Source organism: Haemaphysalis longicornis, unplaced genomic scaffold (genome assembly GCF_048455015.1).
Source record: "Haemaphysalis longicornis isolate Haplotype H1 unplaced genomic scaffold, Haemaphysalis longicornis Haplotype H1 scaffold_10, whole genome shotgun sequence".
NCBI lineage: Eukaryota > Metazoa > Arthropoda > Arachnida > Ixodida > Ixodidae > Haemaphysalis > Haemaphysalis longicornis.
Genome location: NW_027526204.1, coordinates 48650794 through 48665717, shown reverse-complemented (window position 1 = coordinate 48665717; position 14924 = coordinate 48650794). Strand labels below are relative to the sequence as shown.

Here is a 14924-nt window from a genome sequence, read left to right as displayed (position 1 = left end):
TGACCAGCTTCAGAGCTTCCCAATGGCTCTACACACTAGTTTAATGAAGAGTTTTCTCAATCTATGTTCTACGCACTGTTGCACGTTTGTGCGTTGTACCGTGCGTCCTGTTTCTATGTGCAGCATTTTCATGCTGGTGATCAAGTGGGTGTAGAAGTCGCCCGTGCGGGAAGGCGCCTTTCAGGAGAGTGGCTCACGCAGGTGCCTCACTGCGAGCGCGCGGCCTGAAGCTGTGCGGGCCTGTCAAAACGGCGGGGGATCTCGTGAGGTGCTGCGAAAAATCTCTGCGGGCCTCGCAGAAGCTTCCGAAACGGTCTGTCTGCCTTCGCCCGTCGTGGTTGTCCTGTCTCGTGCCTGGTGGTCTGTCCCGAACCTTTGTTGCCGTACCGTGTGGCGCGTACTATGCACGGCGGCTAGCAGTCCGGCTGGCTGCATTAACTCGGCGGAAATGTGTTCCCACCTGACGGCCACCCTTCAGTCGCGGGTGCTTTTGGTCGTGTGTAGTGTCGATCGGAGGGACGTGCAGTAGTAGCGTCCCGTAGGCGCACTGTTGCAGCCTTGAAAAACGACAGAGGCGGTGGTTGAAGTAGTGACGCCTATTCCATTTGGAGTGCCGAGTTCAGAAAATTACAGTCGGTGTATGTTACTATGACATATTGTGCAAGACAGCTCGACATAACGGGGACACAAAGACAGAAGTGAACAGAACAAGTGTTTTTTGTTGCAGCTGTTTCAAGCGAACGTGATCACCAAAACTAAAACAATTCGCGACCCACTTCGCGCTCCTGCATACCGTGAATGCCAGCCCTATTAGCTTGCTGGAGTTGTTCACAACGGGTGCACCACATTCCGAAGCAAATTGATGGCCAGATGCAGCGCTTATCACTTCTGTCTTGTCGCGCCGTACCCCGAGATGCAAGTGCACCAACTAGCCCAACTCGCCACCATGTTCCTCTGACAATGGTGTCTTGTCAAAAGTGGTTAAAGCACACAAACGCCAACACAGCAAGAACCAAGTACGACAGACAAGGCGCCACTTGGAATCAAGCTTTATCTTTGGAAAAAATAAAATAGGTACTGACTACAGTGACGGGGCCCCGTCACTTTAAAATCTGCACTACAGTGACGGGGCCCTCTCAATATAACAAAATCAAAACCAGCCGATTAGCCGCCGTTTCTCGTTCAGGGATTTGGTGTAGTGGTTCAGCCGCTGACTACGGACGTTGTAGTCCGTGGTTCAATTCTCGCATCGTGTTTTTATATTTTGTGTGTGTGTGTGTGTGTGTGTGCGGCCACGTGGTTAGCGTTTTGTAACAGCAAAACAATTGACGCAGTGAGAGCAGTCCGTCTTGATTTTTTACTTTACTCAAGCGGCCAAACCGCTCCCGCTCACTGGAGCCAAGGGCGACGTAGCCATCGGCAGTTACGCCCGATCTCCTGTAATTATTACCAGTGATTAATAATTAACAGTGACTCTAGCTAGTCAGTGAGCGGAAGCGGTTTGGCCGGTTAGGTAAAAATCAAGACCAACTGCTCTCGCTGATATATTGTGAAGCGGGCGTCGGGTGGCGGCTTGCAGATCCGTTCGGATAGAGCTAGAGTTAGTCCGACCATCTGTAATTATTAATAATGATTAATAATTATCACTGATTCTGGCTAGTCAGTGAGCGGTAGCGGTTTGGCCGGTTGGGTAAAAATCAAGAGAGACTGCTCTCAACGCAAGTTGCGTTTCCTCTGGACGGAACTTTAGGGGGCCCCGTCACTGTAGTGCAGATTTTAAAGTGACGGGGCCCCGTCACTGTAGTCAGTACCAATAAAATAACTGAAGCACACATGATGCCATGAAAAACGAGTAATTCGTCACGTCGTGTGTGCTGTAAGATGCAAAAACTTTTTCAGAAAGAGAGTTCACTTGGCAGTGGCGCCTCATGAACTTGTTTCTTCTTGCGTTTGCTTTTTTTGTGTGCACCTTTAAACCCATTTCACTTGCGTCGAACCAACTCCCCCCCACCAAGCTGTGTTGCTAACAGCAGTATCTATTGAGATTTGGTATTCACGTGTTTGTGGCCCTTGCAACAACCATGCATGTGGTACCGATGGTTTATGCCTGCGATCAACTGAATGCGAAATCTGCTTCACACGCATGGAGTGACAGTGTGCAATAGCTCCTGCAATAATTTCTAGCACAGAAGGGACGGTGCAATACACTCATTCTTGAGTTGTTATGCACAGCAAGCCAGCTACTCTAACCATTTATAAGCCTTCATAAGGCATGTCCAGTGGGCTGCAAAATGCATGCTGTTTTCTTCCACGGAGTAAATTAGCAGACTTTCCGTTGGTCCTCTTGGTATCAGGTGTGATTATCTAAATTTGCACTGGTGGCTGTTTATCGCTTCCAGAGAACACCGACACGAAGAAAGCCACGTGCAACACCAGTGATGCCCGGGGACCACAGCATGGAAATTTCCAGGGAAGCAGCCCACTACTTGGATGTACTCTGCCGCAGCCAAACGACAGAGACAGTCATTGCCACTGGCACCATAGGTACTGCACCTATTCTATGTAACTTTGAAAACTTTTCATTTGTATCCAGTTGCCTGATGCAAATGAATACTGTGTAAGTTTAAATAGCGTTTGCTGGAAGCACTTTGTTATCTTGAAACATTTATTCCGCTGTGCCAATTGTTTGGCACAACAGAATAAATATCTGCTATAATATATATACTAATATATCTGCTATCTATTATGTACCATGTCTATGCCTTGCATGGGTGGCATGCTTCCGTCAGTCATTTTACAGCGGAGCTTTCTATGCCTCCTTGATGGCGACCATCTCGTTACCAAAAACTCACTGAAGGAAAACTAACTTTACACAGTGGGTTTCACAAAACGATGGTAATGACAAAGCGAAAGCACAACAACTGCCGAAAAAAAAAGTTGTTCCTTGTGGTCAGAATTGAACCAAGGTTTCACGTTATGATGCTGACGTTCACCTGACTGCGCCATTCTGATACAGTTGAAGCAGTTTGTATTTAAAACCAATCTTTCTTGGTCTCACCAATGGATGGACGAGGTCTCCGGATTGAACGAAGTGATGCAAAGTCCAGCCCACCAACGATCTAAGCCCACAACCCCAATGACAGCAAACGAATCCCTCACGAGAAAGCTGAGCATTTCAACCATTGTTGTCGTTTGACAAAGAAGCTTTTGAATTTTATTTGCCTTGTTACTAAAGACAGTACTTGTGTAAGAAATGTCTGAAGGTGCAAACAACAACTGCTAGCCTGTGTGCTCAATGATCATGAATTTTTTTGCAGGTGTACAGTGTGGTCTTGTGTTGCTCACCAGTGCGAGCTCCCAAACAGAAGAGGAATTCTCAGGTTGGAATTTAAGATTTTTTTCCCTGTCTAAACATTCTAGTATGGAGCAGGTAGCTCAAAAAACAAATTTTTGTTGTCACATATGTTGTGAATAATTCTTTTTAGATAGGTATTGTTCATGCATGATGATATTCTGAAGCAATGAGAATTTTGGGATGCGTGGGATACAAAGGGGCCCTGAAAGGCGTTTTGAGCACACTAAATGAACTAGCGCAATCTTTAGATTGGGTCGACAACGTCATCTGTGCCAAGTATTACTTTTTTACGTGCAGTGTAAAGCTTACACTTTTGTTGCAAAGTTTGCCGCTTTTTTCTCAACCTTCCCTTCGTGTTTTTGGACGCCGCCATCTTCACATGTCTACGTCATCGATTCCCAGATATTCGTCATGAGCTAGACATCCTGCTATTGGGCGGCTAATTCAGGCACTTCCGGCAAAGAGATGACTCGTCTGCTCAGTGTCGCCTCGCCGGCTGATCTGCCAGCGGAGTGCCGGAGTGCTTGGACATTTTACGACAAACAAAACAAGTGTAAACAAACGCTTAACCGTTTGTATTGAATGCAACACGGCCATAACACGACATGCATATTCTCTTACCTGAGTACATTCCATAAAGAAAGCGTTGAAGCCCCGTGGCACTTCTTTCGTGCAATCGCAGAGAATGCCCTGAGCTGAATGCCCGGGTTTGACGCATACATTTTATTAAACTTCAAAACAATCCAGAGATGCGTTTCGAACAAACACAATGTCACAACATGCGTTGCAAGTCTGAACCGTGACTGACAGACGATGGGTTGCCTCCTCCTGCCCGTCGTGAAGTCGGCACTCACCTCGCGCGCGGTTTGCGGGTACCTTTTGTTTCCTCCATGGCGGGGACGAACAGCGAGTCACTTAACTTTGGCGCACAAGCCGAGATGGCTTTTAGCCATGCACACTGCACATACCCTATGCGAGGTTGAGTCATACGTCGCTCGAGAAAAATATTCCAGACCATGGGAAGCACTATCCAGCCGAAGAAGCACAAAGTCGCATTTCATTGCGAAACAAAGGCATCCACAACACACACACCATCGCCTCCTGTAATGCCAAACGCATCTCACACTTCCCAATGGGTGTGAGTGGTACGCCTGCAGTGCCCACATGTCGCGAGGTGGGGCCCCGAGCTGAACCGGGATCATGCAACCGTAACTGACTTCTAGAACGGTTTGTGCCTTGTTGCCAAGGCAACCGATGTTTGAGATTGTCAATGAAATGGCGCTCGCTCCAGTGCCAGAAAGCTCAGAGCCGCGGCGGAGCATGTTTTGCAATGTTGCCGCTCTCCACCACGCGTTGCCCCAACTGAACTGGTCACATGATTGAAGCGTTTTGTGCACGGTTTCGGTATCGGTTTAAAATGTCTTTTTCACATGCGGCCAGCAGGAATTACCACCGCCGCAAAATAAGACCCGGCACCAGCGGGGCCACATCTGATGCGGCGTTTTTTGGATATCAGTGCGCGGTGCGTCAAAAGGAACGAGTGCACAACCCTCCCCGTGCGGCTGCGAGTTCGCTGCCGATAAAAAGTCACGTGTCGCCGATAGCAACTGCAGCAACGTACACCACGAAAGGGCAAGGCCAGGCCGCCGCACACATGCGGCCAGATTTTTCGTTCGCTTTTCTAGCCTTGAGCGGAGTGTGGGATTCATGGTGTCAAAGCTTGCCCGTAGCAGACGGCAGTCTCAGGAGCGCAATAGCGGAAGTACGTCACCGCTGAGCAGCACAGCATCATGGGATGGAAGGATCTCGCGCCATCAACAGCGAAGAATAAGTTGAAAGGAGGAGGAAACGCGGTGCGACGATAATGCGCGGTTTTTGATTTACGATTTCTCAGCTAATACTCATCGCTTTAGCAAAATTCTTGCGGGAGGAGTTTGCTAATACATTGCTTTATTGGGTTACTTGTACATCCATGCATCGGCAGAAGGTATTTCAGGACCCCTTTAAGTGCGGTGGAAGTACTAGACTAATCAGTACTAGACTAACAGTACTAGACAGTTACTGGACTAAAATTACTAAAGTACTAAACAGTTACTAGACTAAAAAATGGTACTAGACTAAAATTTCGAATGTACAAGCCATGTTCTCTTTGCCTTTGCTGTTGGTCTGCAATCATATAGCATGAAGGGAGAGACAATCGATTTTTGTGGAGCATTAGCTCTCTATCCAAAATGAAACGGTATCACTTAAAACATGTTTAGCTAAAACCGTTCGCCTGGTAGGGCCCTAGGATAGAGTTTTACGCAATAATAAATACGCAATACGCAACAACCAGAGAGAAATCTGGTACTGTGATCATTTGCGGTGATGGGCGTGATGCGTAGAAATGGATTCGTATTGGCACTCGATGGCTTCGCGGGAAGTACTATGGAGTAAATCGTGCGGCCAGTTTCACTCTACCAAGGTCTTGCATGAACACGTTTGCCTATGCCAGGTGTCGGAAAGAAGCATTCGAAAACGCATTTCTCCCTGGACTTAATGTCACACATGCGCTGAGTGGAAACGTTACATCACCAAAGTTACGAATTGGGTGGGTTATCAATTCATTGCTGGCACAGTGAACACGAAAGCACAGTTGACTGCACTGTCTGCAGTGAATTTGCCTGCGAAAAGAGCTGTGGCGGTGTGCATTCGGCAGAGCAATGTACTTTTGAAGCTGACAAAGATTGCGAACCGTTTGGGACAGCCACACTTTTTGTGCGAATGCCACCACCTATGGCGTAAACGAGCCAGGCCAGCAGCCTATAGGAACGCAGCTTGATGAATGTCACTAATTCAGGCTAGAATAACTTCTCCAAAGGTAAAAGGTTCTTTTTTTGCTAGAGCAAAAACTTTTCTTAACATTACAAACTACAAACGCTGAAACTTTTACAGATAGTTTTTAAAGAAATCCACTCCCCACTGTAGTTGGTGGCAAATGGCAAACGTACTAGCCATTAGATGTTTTACCTGTTTTTCACAACCAGTTTACAGCTTAATCGGTGCTGTCATGGGGGGTTGTGGCCATTACTACGCCTGGGTGGGCAGTGCTACCGTGGGGAGGAAGTGCATTACCGGCAAGGGTCGCTGGGATCAGGCCGCAACCTAAGCGTCCTGCGAATCCATCAACACATGAATTTTTTTTATCGAATGGGTGTGGTACCGGGATTCGAACTACGGTCCTTCTGCACCAAGGCGGATGCTCTACTTCTACGGCATTGCTGCACCTTTACAGCTTATGCATTCCCCGCCCTCATCCACATGCTGAAGTAATGACTGTCTGTGTAATGTTTGTGAGTGGTAAGCAATAGCAGTGATGGGCTAATGACTGCCTACAGGAACACTAACAGCAGATGGGACTCCTAATGGCTCTTTTTGCAAGCATTGTGGTACTTTTGCTCAGGGCACCCGTTTAATGAAGGATTCAAACCCTGGGTGAATACTTATGCCGTTAGAACACACATGGCACTGGCCCTAAATAGCTCCAGGAAGAGTGACGTTTGTGGAGGCTGCACTGGTTCCAGTTTTGAAAAGGGAGTAAGAATGTGAATAGTGTAAGAGAATGTGCACTTCCTGTATGCTAGAATTTTTAGTATAAAATGTGTTACAATACAAATAACTGTGATGCACATGCAATAGACCACTGTTAAGAAAAGGGCCAATGGAATAAATTTATTCCTTATTGAAATAAGCTTGTTTTCTTTTTTGCAATGAACAGTGTCAGTGGTGGCAGCTTAAAGCATTTGATAATATCTATTTTTGTTAATTTGCATGTGCCTACTTACACAACTTTTTCTAGACAATTAAAGCATTTATTGGTAGCATTCATGCCTTTCAAGTTTAACACCGTCTGGGAATTTGATGGTGCCTCATAACTGTTACCTAACGTTGTTAATTGATGCCGTGTGCATCACAAAGCCTGCTTTGACAGGAAACGCATGATGCATTTACTATACAGCTTGTCCGAGGGTTATTATAATACTCATTGACTGTTGCTGCCCATACCTGATCTTTTTCAGTTCTGGACAGAGATAGTGCCCAAGATTGTGCCTCGAAGAAATTTCCTCGGCCACTACATGGTCAGAAATTTCCTCGGCCACGACATGGTGCAGTCATTGCTACAAAAGATGGCCCTCACACTTGCTCGTGCTCACCATGTTCTGGCAACACAGGGTATGTCAGGCGGTGTTGTTGTTTCTTGTAGAACGTAAATGCTGCAAAGAGCCTCAACATGAAACACCGGTTCACTTTTTGCAGTACAAGAATTTGAATCGAAATGGAGAGATGAGCTAGTTGGTGAACATCTATGAGTGAAACTTAAGCGCGAACAGGCACAGGGACGAAAAAGGGAAATGACACCAGTGCTTACTATCAACTGGAAGATTTATTAAAATCGAAAACACATATATACCATGCCAAGCCCCATCACAAACTCCAGTTTGTTTGGTGTATGACCAAAGTTGTGTACTGCATTCCTATGTCCTGTGGCCGGGTGTACGTCGGCCAGACTGGCCGCTGTCTCAATGTACGCTTGAGGGAGCATCATTCCTCCTTGAAAGGAAGGCCCTACACACACCTGGCGCTGCGGTTGTAAGCCATGCTCCACAGACACGCAAGTGCTTTTTAAACACAGAGACCGTGCTACCAGGGAAATTGCTGAAACCTTCCATATCCAGATTAGGGGTTCAGATTGTATAAGTCACCCATCACTGAGTATTCTAGATAAAGAAGTGCAACTTCTTAAGGAGAGGGGGTAGAGGATAAGGAAATAAAAAGAAAAGAAGTAAAAGGGGCGGTTGTCTTCATGTACCGCCATATGCATGTGCGACAGTCACACATGCCTGATTGTTGGGGCTTGGCATGGTATATATGTGTTTTCAATTTTAATAAATCTTTCAGTTGATAGTAAGCGCTGGTGTCGTTTCCCTTTCTCATCCCTCTGTCTGTTCGCACTTAAGTTTCACTCATGAACAAGAAATTGGGTGCAGGAAATCTTGTAGAGCGTGCTCTTGTAAAAGTAAAAATTAAAATGGTACCAGTACCCTGCAGAACACCAGTCAGTGTATTGTACAAACGTAGATGTAATACTGATGCTAATATAATTCAAGCCGAGATTTGGATGTGTCAAAATTAAGATCCGGTTTTATCCACCTTTAATGTGATTTAACGGTCATTAACAGAACGGTGTGAGTAAATCTTTGCGAAGGTAATCTTTTTATGTTTCGGTAGTAATTCACATGGCTTTTTTTAAGCATCTTTTTAGACCAACCTTCGGCGACATCTGTGCAGGGCTTAAAGAAAAACTGGCAAAGCACATAAAGCAAGAAATCCTGGGATTGCTATCTGTGAAGCCACTCTGCAGAAGCTTATCTTGTTTATCTATTTTTCTTGCCATCACATGCACCATATCAATATATAAAGCAAGGTTGACAACATGTTCTACAAACTTCTTTAGGTATAGCTTGATTTTGGTAATGCATTAAGTTCCCCGTTCTGTCATAGTTGCTGGGCGTGAGCCTGTGTGATTCAGCCTTGCAGGTCAATGACGGGCCACCTTATACTCTGCTGGTGGAGTGATGCACCACACTTGCTGCTGAACTGGGGGATTGCGAGGGACAATTCTTCGATCAAATTCTTTTTTTAGATCAAAGCTGTGTATGGCTTGGATCCCGGGTTTCTCTTGTGGGGGTGATGGTTTACTCGACATTACTTCTCCTCTACTCCTTGTCACCGCCGACGCCACTTTAACAAGTTCTTTACCTTTTGCCACCATTGATGTCTCTTCCACAAATTGTGCAACCCGCCGATATATATGTTCTGAAGATAGCACACAAGGGAAGCGTTTGCTTCCTCTATGAACATTTAGTGGACACAAGATTTGTTTCTTAGGTCAAGCAGCTCGTATTTAGTTTGTTCCTAGTATTGTTTCAGGTTTTAATATTGTTGATGTTTATTTATGTTTTCGTTTAATTTTAACAAAATTTTTTGTCGTATTTTTCCCATTTAGAAATTTTTCTAGTGACAACGTGGTTATACAATTTGGAGGGATGCTCCCTTCCTGCCAGTCCTGTCAACAACGCAGCAGCCATACCACTGCTCTAAAAGTTTGTGCTGGGAAGACACCCTCCGTGTGCAACGTTTTGAAAAAGCTCTGTACAAGTCACGGCCTGGACACTACCACGAGATCACACTCAGGCGAGAGGCCCTACGTGTGTAGTTTATGTCAAAAGAGCTTTACTAAAAAGCATGACCTTGTCAGGCATGAAAGATCTCACTCCGACGACAGGCTATGCATGTGTAGAATCTGTCAGAAAACCTTTAAAAATAGACGCAACCTCGCTCATCACGAAAAATTGCATTCTGGTGAGAGGCCCTACACATGTGGCACTTGTCACAAGAGCTTTACTAGGAAAAACCACCTCGTGGATCATGAAAGAGGGCACTTGGGTGCAAGGCCCCATATGTGTAGCATCTGTCACAAGAGCTTCACTAGAAGAAGTAACCTGGTTACTCATGGAAGAGTTCATTCTGGTGAGAGGCTTCATGTGTGTAGTGTTTGTCAAATGAGCTTTACTCATAAAGGCCACTTGGTTGATCACGAAACAACACATTCTGGTGAGAGGCCCTATATGTGTAGCACGTGTCAGAAGAGCTTTGCTAAAAGAAGCCACCTGGCTCGTCATAAAAAAATGCACTCTGGTGAGAAGCCCTACATGTGCAGAGTTTGTCAGAAGAGCTTTACAAGGAGGAGCAACTTGGTTGTTCATGAAAGATTGCACTCTGATGAGAAGCCCTATGTGTGTAACCTCTGTCCAAAAAGCTTTACTCAAAAACGGTACCTGGTTTATCATGAAAGACAGCACCCTGGCAGCAAGCTCTAGTGTGTAGCAAGTCAGACAGGCCTTTACGGAAGCCCTCTGGTTAATGATGAAACATTGGACAGCGGTAAAAAAATGATAGCAATATTTGTCAAGCAGCTCTTGTGAAATAGCACTGAATTATTCATGAACTCTTTTGCATTGGGAAAGTAGCGTAGTTTTGCCTCACATGCTGGGAAAGATTTTTCTTTCAAGGGCACTTGTATACCATCGAATGTTGAACTCAGGGAAAATTTTGTTGGACGATTTCTTGATTATGTTTGATTTTAAATTGACAGCTTATTGATCATAAACGATTACACACTGCTAAAAAGTCATTTTCTTACTGTTTCTCGGAAAAGCTTTTCTCACAAATGGTAACTTGTCAAACGTACGAATGGTAACTTGCCAAACATGAGACTACCAACACTAACAGTGGTGTTCATAACTAGGAGAAAAGTGGTGCCCAGGAAGAGTTCCAATAGATGATAGCATACTGATGAGCACAATTGCAGACAGATTGCACACCAGAAGATGCATCGCACTGAAAACAAACAGTTGGTACACTGGCACCAAGAGTTACCTACAGCATCTGCCTGTGAAAGTTTAAAAAGCTGTACCTTTATAATATACACTGGTGGAAAGTCAAATGCGTGAAATGGATAAAAGCAGTTCCAAATATTATGCTGCTTTGTGCATGAAATGCAGGGCTTTATGGTTCTGTGTTTAGTCTCTGAGATGCCTATTTTCAAGGTCAGAACTTGAATCATGCAAATAACTCGCAACAGTGGCGAAGGCATTGAGCTGCTGAACCCAAAAATGCACGTTTGATTTTGGCCGTGTAAGCTGCTTTTTTTGAGAGGCAAACAACAAAAACTCCTTTATGCCGAGATTTTGCACATGTTAAAGATCCGCAAGTGCTAATCCGGAACCCACCAGTACGGTGGGCCTCATAGCCTAGGTGTAGCTTTCTTGCATTATACCCCATGATTGCGATCATGCATTTAGCAATTTGGGCTTTTGAAGCAAATTAGTTCAACACATGAAACAAGTGTCAAGCTACAGCCATGAGCACTGCAGAGAGAACTCAAGTGGCCACTAACTTTTTCCACTACGTGTGCAACACTTGAAGACTTTCATAGAAATGTAAAACAAATATCAGGACCCGTATTGTGCTCATGAGAAATGCTTTGCATTTGAAGCACTAACCAGTAGCCAAAGGCATAATTTTTACCAGTAGCTCCGAAATGGTTTTTAATACATTGCAGTAGCATTGTCATCTTCATGATGGGCAACCACTGACATTTCAGCGACAAGGTGACCATATGCATGTTCACTAAGCAAGTGTGCAGTATGGAAACCTTACTTGCAGGGTTCTTCTGTTGTTGAATCCACCGGACGCCCCCCACCGGTGTTCTCACCATCCTTCACCATTAAGCTCAAAATTAAAGATGTTTATTTTCTCTCTCTCTCTCCACCATTTGTGTGCATTAATTTTTTTTACTGTTTGGCTGAAGTGTGTCACAAGACAATGGCTCTGGGGCTTGTGCGAAAAAACTGTCGCTTACCTTCTGGCAATCACTGCCTCTCCACTCTTTTCAATGCAAAAGAATCATACGCCTCTTGAGTAAAAAAACTCAGCATCACGTTTTCCCATGTACAGTGGATTTTACCAAACAAGGCAACAGCACAAAGGGGACAAATGCACTGAGAGAACTCAGATGGGCATCAAACTGTTAAGGGAGTTTCCTGCAAGCAAAGCACTACAGTGTTGAAAAGAATATTGGCACACCTAGGTCTGGGCAGGAATCAAATGCGGGTCTTGGGGTGCAAGGTGAGCGCACTATGCCTACACATGAACAGCTTCACAGTTGTGGCTAACTAAAGGTGTACGTAGTGCATGCAAGGGTATAATGCATGAAGGTACATGAGGGGAACAGTTGCTCCCCAGCCATGGAGAACGCCACTGATAAGGGGGTGTGCAGTGTCAGCCGTGTGACTGTCAATTTAATGTTTGGCACCGTGTCTTCGAAGAAAACTTCAATGTTGGACGTGCCACCATTTTCTTTTTCTGGCTGCGTATAGTTGATTACGTAAATACGATAACAAATCCAAAGGCTGCTGTGAGGAGAACCAAAACACAGAAAGGAAAACAAAGAAACAGACGTGAACACAATGTTATGGTAAAGAAATGTTTGATAAGTATCGCCAGGGGAAGACGTAAGGGTTTCACTTTCAAAAGATGTAAGCATAGTTACTTTCCCAGAGGAATTTTCGTTTTGTATAGTCTATGATTGTATAGCCAACATCACTGTATACGTAGAGCCACAGTGTATTTATAACTCAGTGGTTCTCAGTCATGACTGCCCCGGGGACCCCTTTTGGGCTTGTGAAACTGATGGGGGACCCCACAGTGGCGCATATGTTGATCAGTGTCATAATGTCAAACAATTTGTACTTGAATCAATGTCTTCTAAACACCTACATGCTGCCTCTTATGGGTCTGTTTTCTTTTTCTCCTCAAAGTCGGTGTGTTGTGCAAAAATCAAGATGTTAACATATGTGCTACGTGGAGAAACTAAACATACATGTAATGCGGCAAAGCCACCTTTTTGTATTGAAAGAAAATGCTGGCAAAATCGAGAAAAAGCGGGAGGAAAGTTTTGAGGGAGGCTTCGCGGACGCCTGAAATGCTCTCGCGGGCCCCCGGTGTCCGCGGACCCCTTTGAGAACAACTGATATAAGTGAAGATGAATAGTCAGTGTCAACTTGTCGGGCACTCTTACATGCAAGTGTGGTAAAATGTGTTCTAGCAATAAATGCACATCTGATGCAGAGCAGCAAATGTTTTCATTTTTCGTCTCGAAAAACAAACTGCGCGCAAATTAACGGGGACAAGAACACATGAAGACGGCACAAGTGCGACACAAGTGTGTTCTTGTCCCCATTAATTTGCGGGCAGTTTGTTTTTCGATGCATCATTACCAACTCGCCCAACTCTCAACCCTTTTACATTTTTTGTCACTGCACAATAAACATACTGTCATGCTTTCCAACACGAAGCAGGATTTTTCAAGGAATAAATTTATTGGAGTAAACTTTCACTCTGCATGCAGGCAACTTGAAGGATGCACAAATATCTGAGAGGCAATCAACAAAGTGATCCAGAGAGAAAGTCGCTGGCAGATTGAATGCCACAGCACTTGCTTGCCACACGTTTATCTTGTGGGATTTCATTCATTGAAAGATCGAATTATATCAAGGCCTATGCCAGCCAGACACAAACAGTCTAGCATAGTGATTGCAAAGTTCCACGGCATTTTTGTTGTAACAAGGTCGCCACTGCAGTGTACAAAAGAAAATAATGTGTGTTTTGCATGAAATTTTAGACGGTAAAATAGCTTGGCATGACGAAGGACTGGTAATAAAGTACACAAACAAATCGCAAGGGATGCAGGATCACCCCCTTCTTCACTAAGGGTGCATTGACCAGATGCTGAAATGAAACAATTGCCCAAAGAATAGAAAGTACATCATTTGGCATAGTAAGGACTCAAGTGAACCACGTAGACAGTTGCAGGCCTCTAGCATCATCCTGATGTGCCCTACTCGCCATTATGAACAACCAAGTAGAAAAGCACAACTGTCGCTGAATCCTGTATGGTCCAAATTACTGCCACAGACACTTTTCGCTGAAGCACCATCGTCACATTGGGCTCAATAACTATAATAGATTACCTGAGGTACACACGGCATCTCGACGTCAGAGGCTGTAGTGTCTGACATTCAAGTTCTGCTGGTCTGTGTTATGATCTTGAGCAACCTGGCAGGCTTCCTCCGCCCATTGCACGTACTCTTAGATGTCAGCATTGAGGTTGTCTTCTACAAGCAGTCACATGCTGCCAATCATTGATGGCCCTCTTGAGTAGACAAGCTTGTATGCAGTTATCTGTGTTTTTTCCTACATAGCGGTATTGTACACAAATGTAACAGAAGAGAGGATTTTGTCCCACATCTTATTGTAAACCTCAACATACATAGCACATTACGATTGTAGTGTTGTGGCATTTGATGAGTCAATTCATTTGGGTTTAGTATGCCAGTCTTTTGATAATCCGTGTTGCTGTAATACAAGACTCCTTGCATTACCTCTGCTGTGAAGGCAGTTTCACGGTTCGGGGTTATGACTTCAGGGGTTCCATATTGAAGCACAACTTGGTGGGCGTCACCTTTGCTGACTTGTGACCTAAAAAAGAACAGCAGTCTCTTTGCATGGCATGTTATATAGTGTGTGGCTACTACTCTCCGCCTGTTCTCGGCTTGTGATGCAGGGAACGGGCGTAGAATGTGCATTTGGACTTGCTGGAAAGGTCTCAATGTATGGCGATGAGAGGCAGACGTCCACCATGTTCATCGGTGGCACTTTGCACTACTGGTAATCACGGCAGTTTTGGCACTCATTCAGATGTAAGGCGGGGCCAGCAACAGGTTCTCCTAATTTTTCTTAGTGCGAAGGGGTCCAGACGGATTGTGATGGCGCACTTCTGAAATTCTTTTGTGTAGGTCGACATGGATCTCAAGAAGTTGTTATAATTGTGGGGTGGAAGTTTTTTGGTGAAAACAAGAGTTTTTAAGGTAAAATGTCAGCGGGTTTTATTTGGAAGCTGTTGGCA

At 44.8% G+C, this 14924-nt stretch overlaps 1 protein-coding gene across 1 annotated transcript; it reads left to right on the top strand.

Annotated features, from left to right (window-relative positions):
- The first annotated feature begins 2 nt into the window (after positions 1-2).
- Positions 3-13104, top strand: LOC144158464 (uncharacterized). Its single transcript, XM_077689344.1, has 5 exons — positions 3-313; positions 2400-2544; positions 3318-3380; positions 7414-7567; positions 9402-13104. The coding sequence occupies exons 2-5, from the start codon at positions 2439-2441 to the stop codon at positions 10273-10275; spliced, it is 1197 nt and encodes a 398-aa protein (XP_077545470.1). The 5' UTR covers positions 3-313; positions 2400-2438; the 3' UTR covers positions 10276-13104.
- Positions 13105-14924: the final 1820 nt, after the last annotated feature.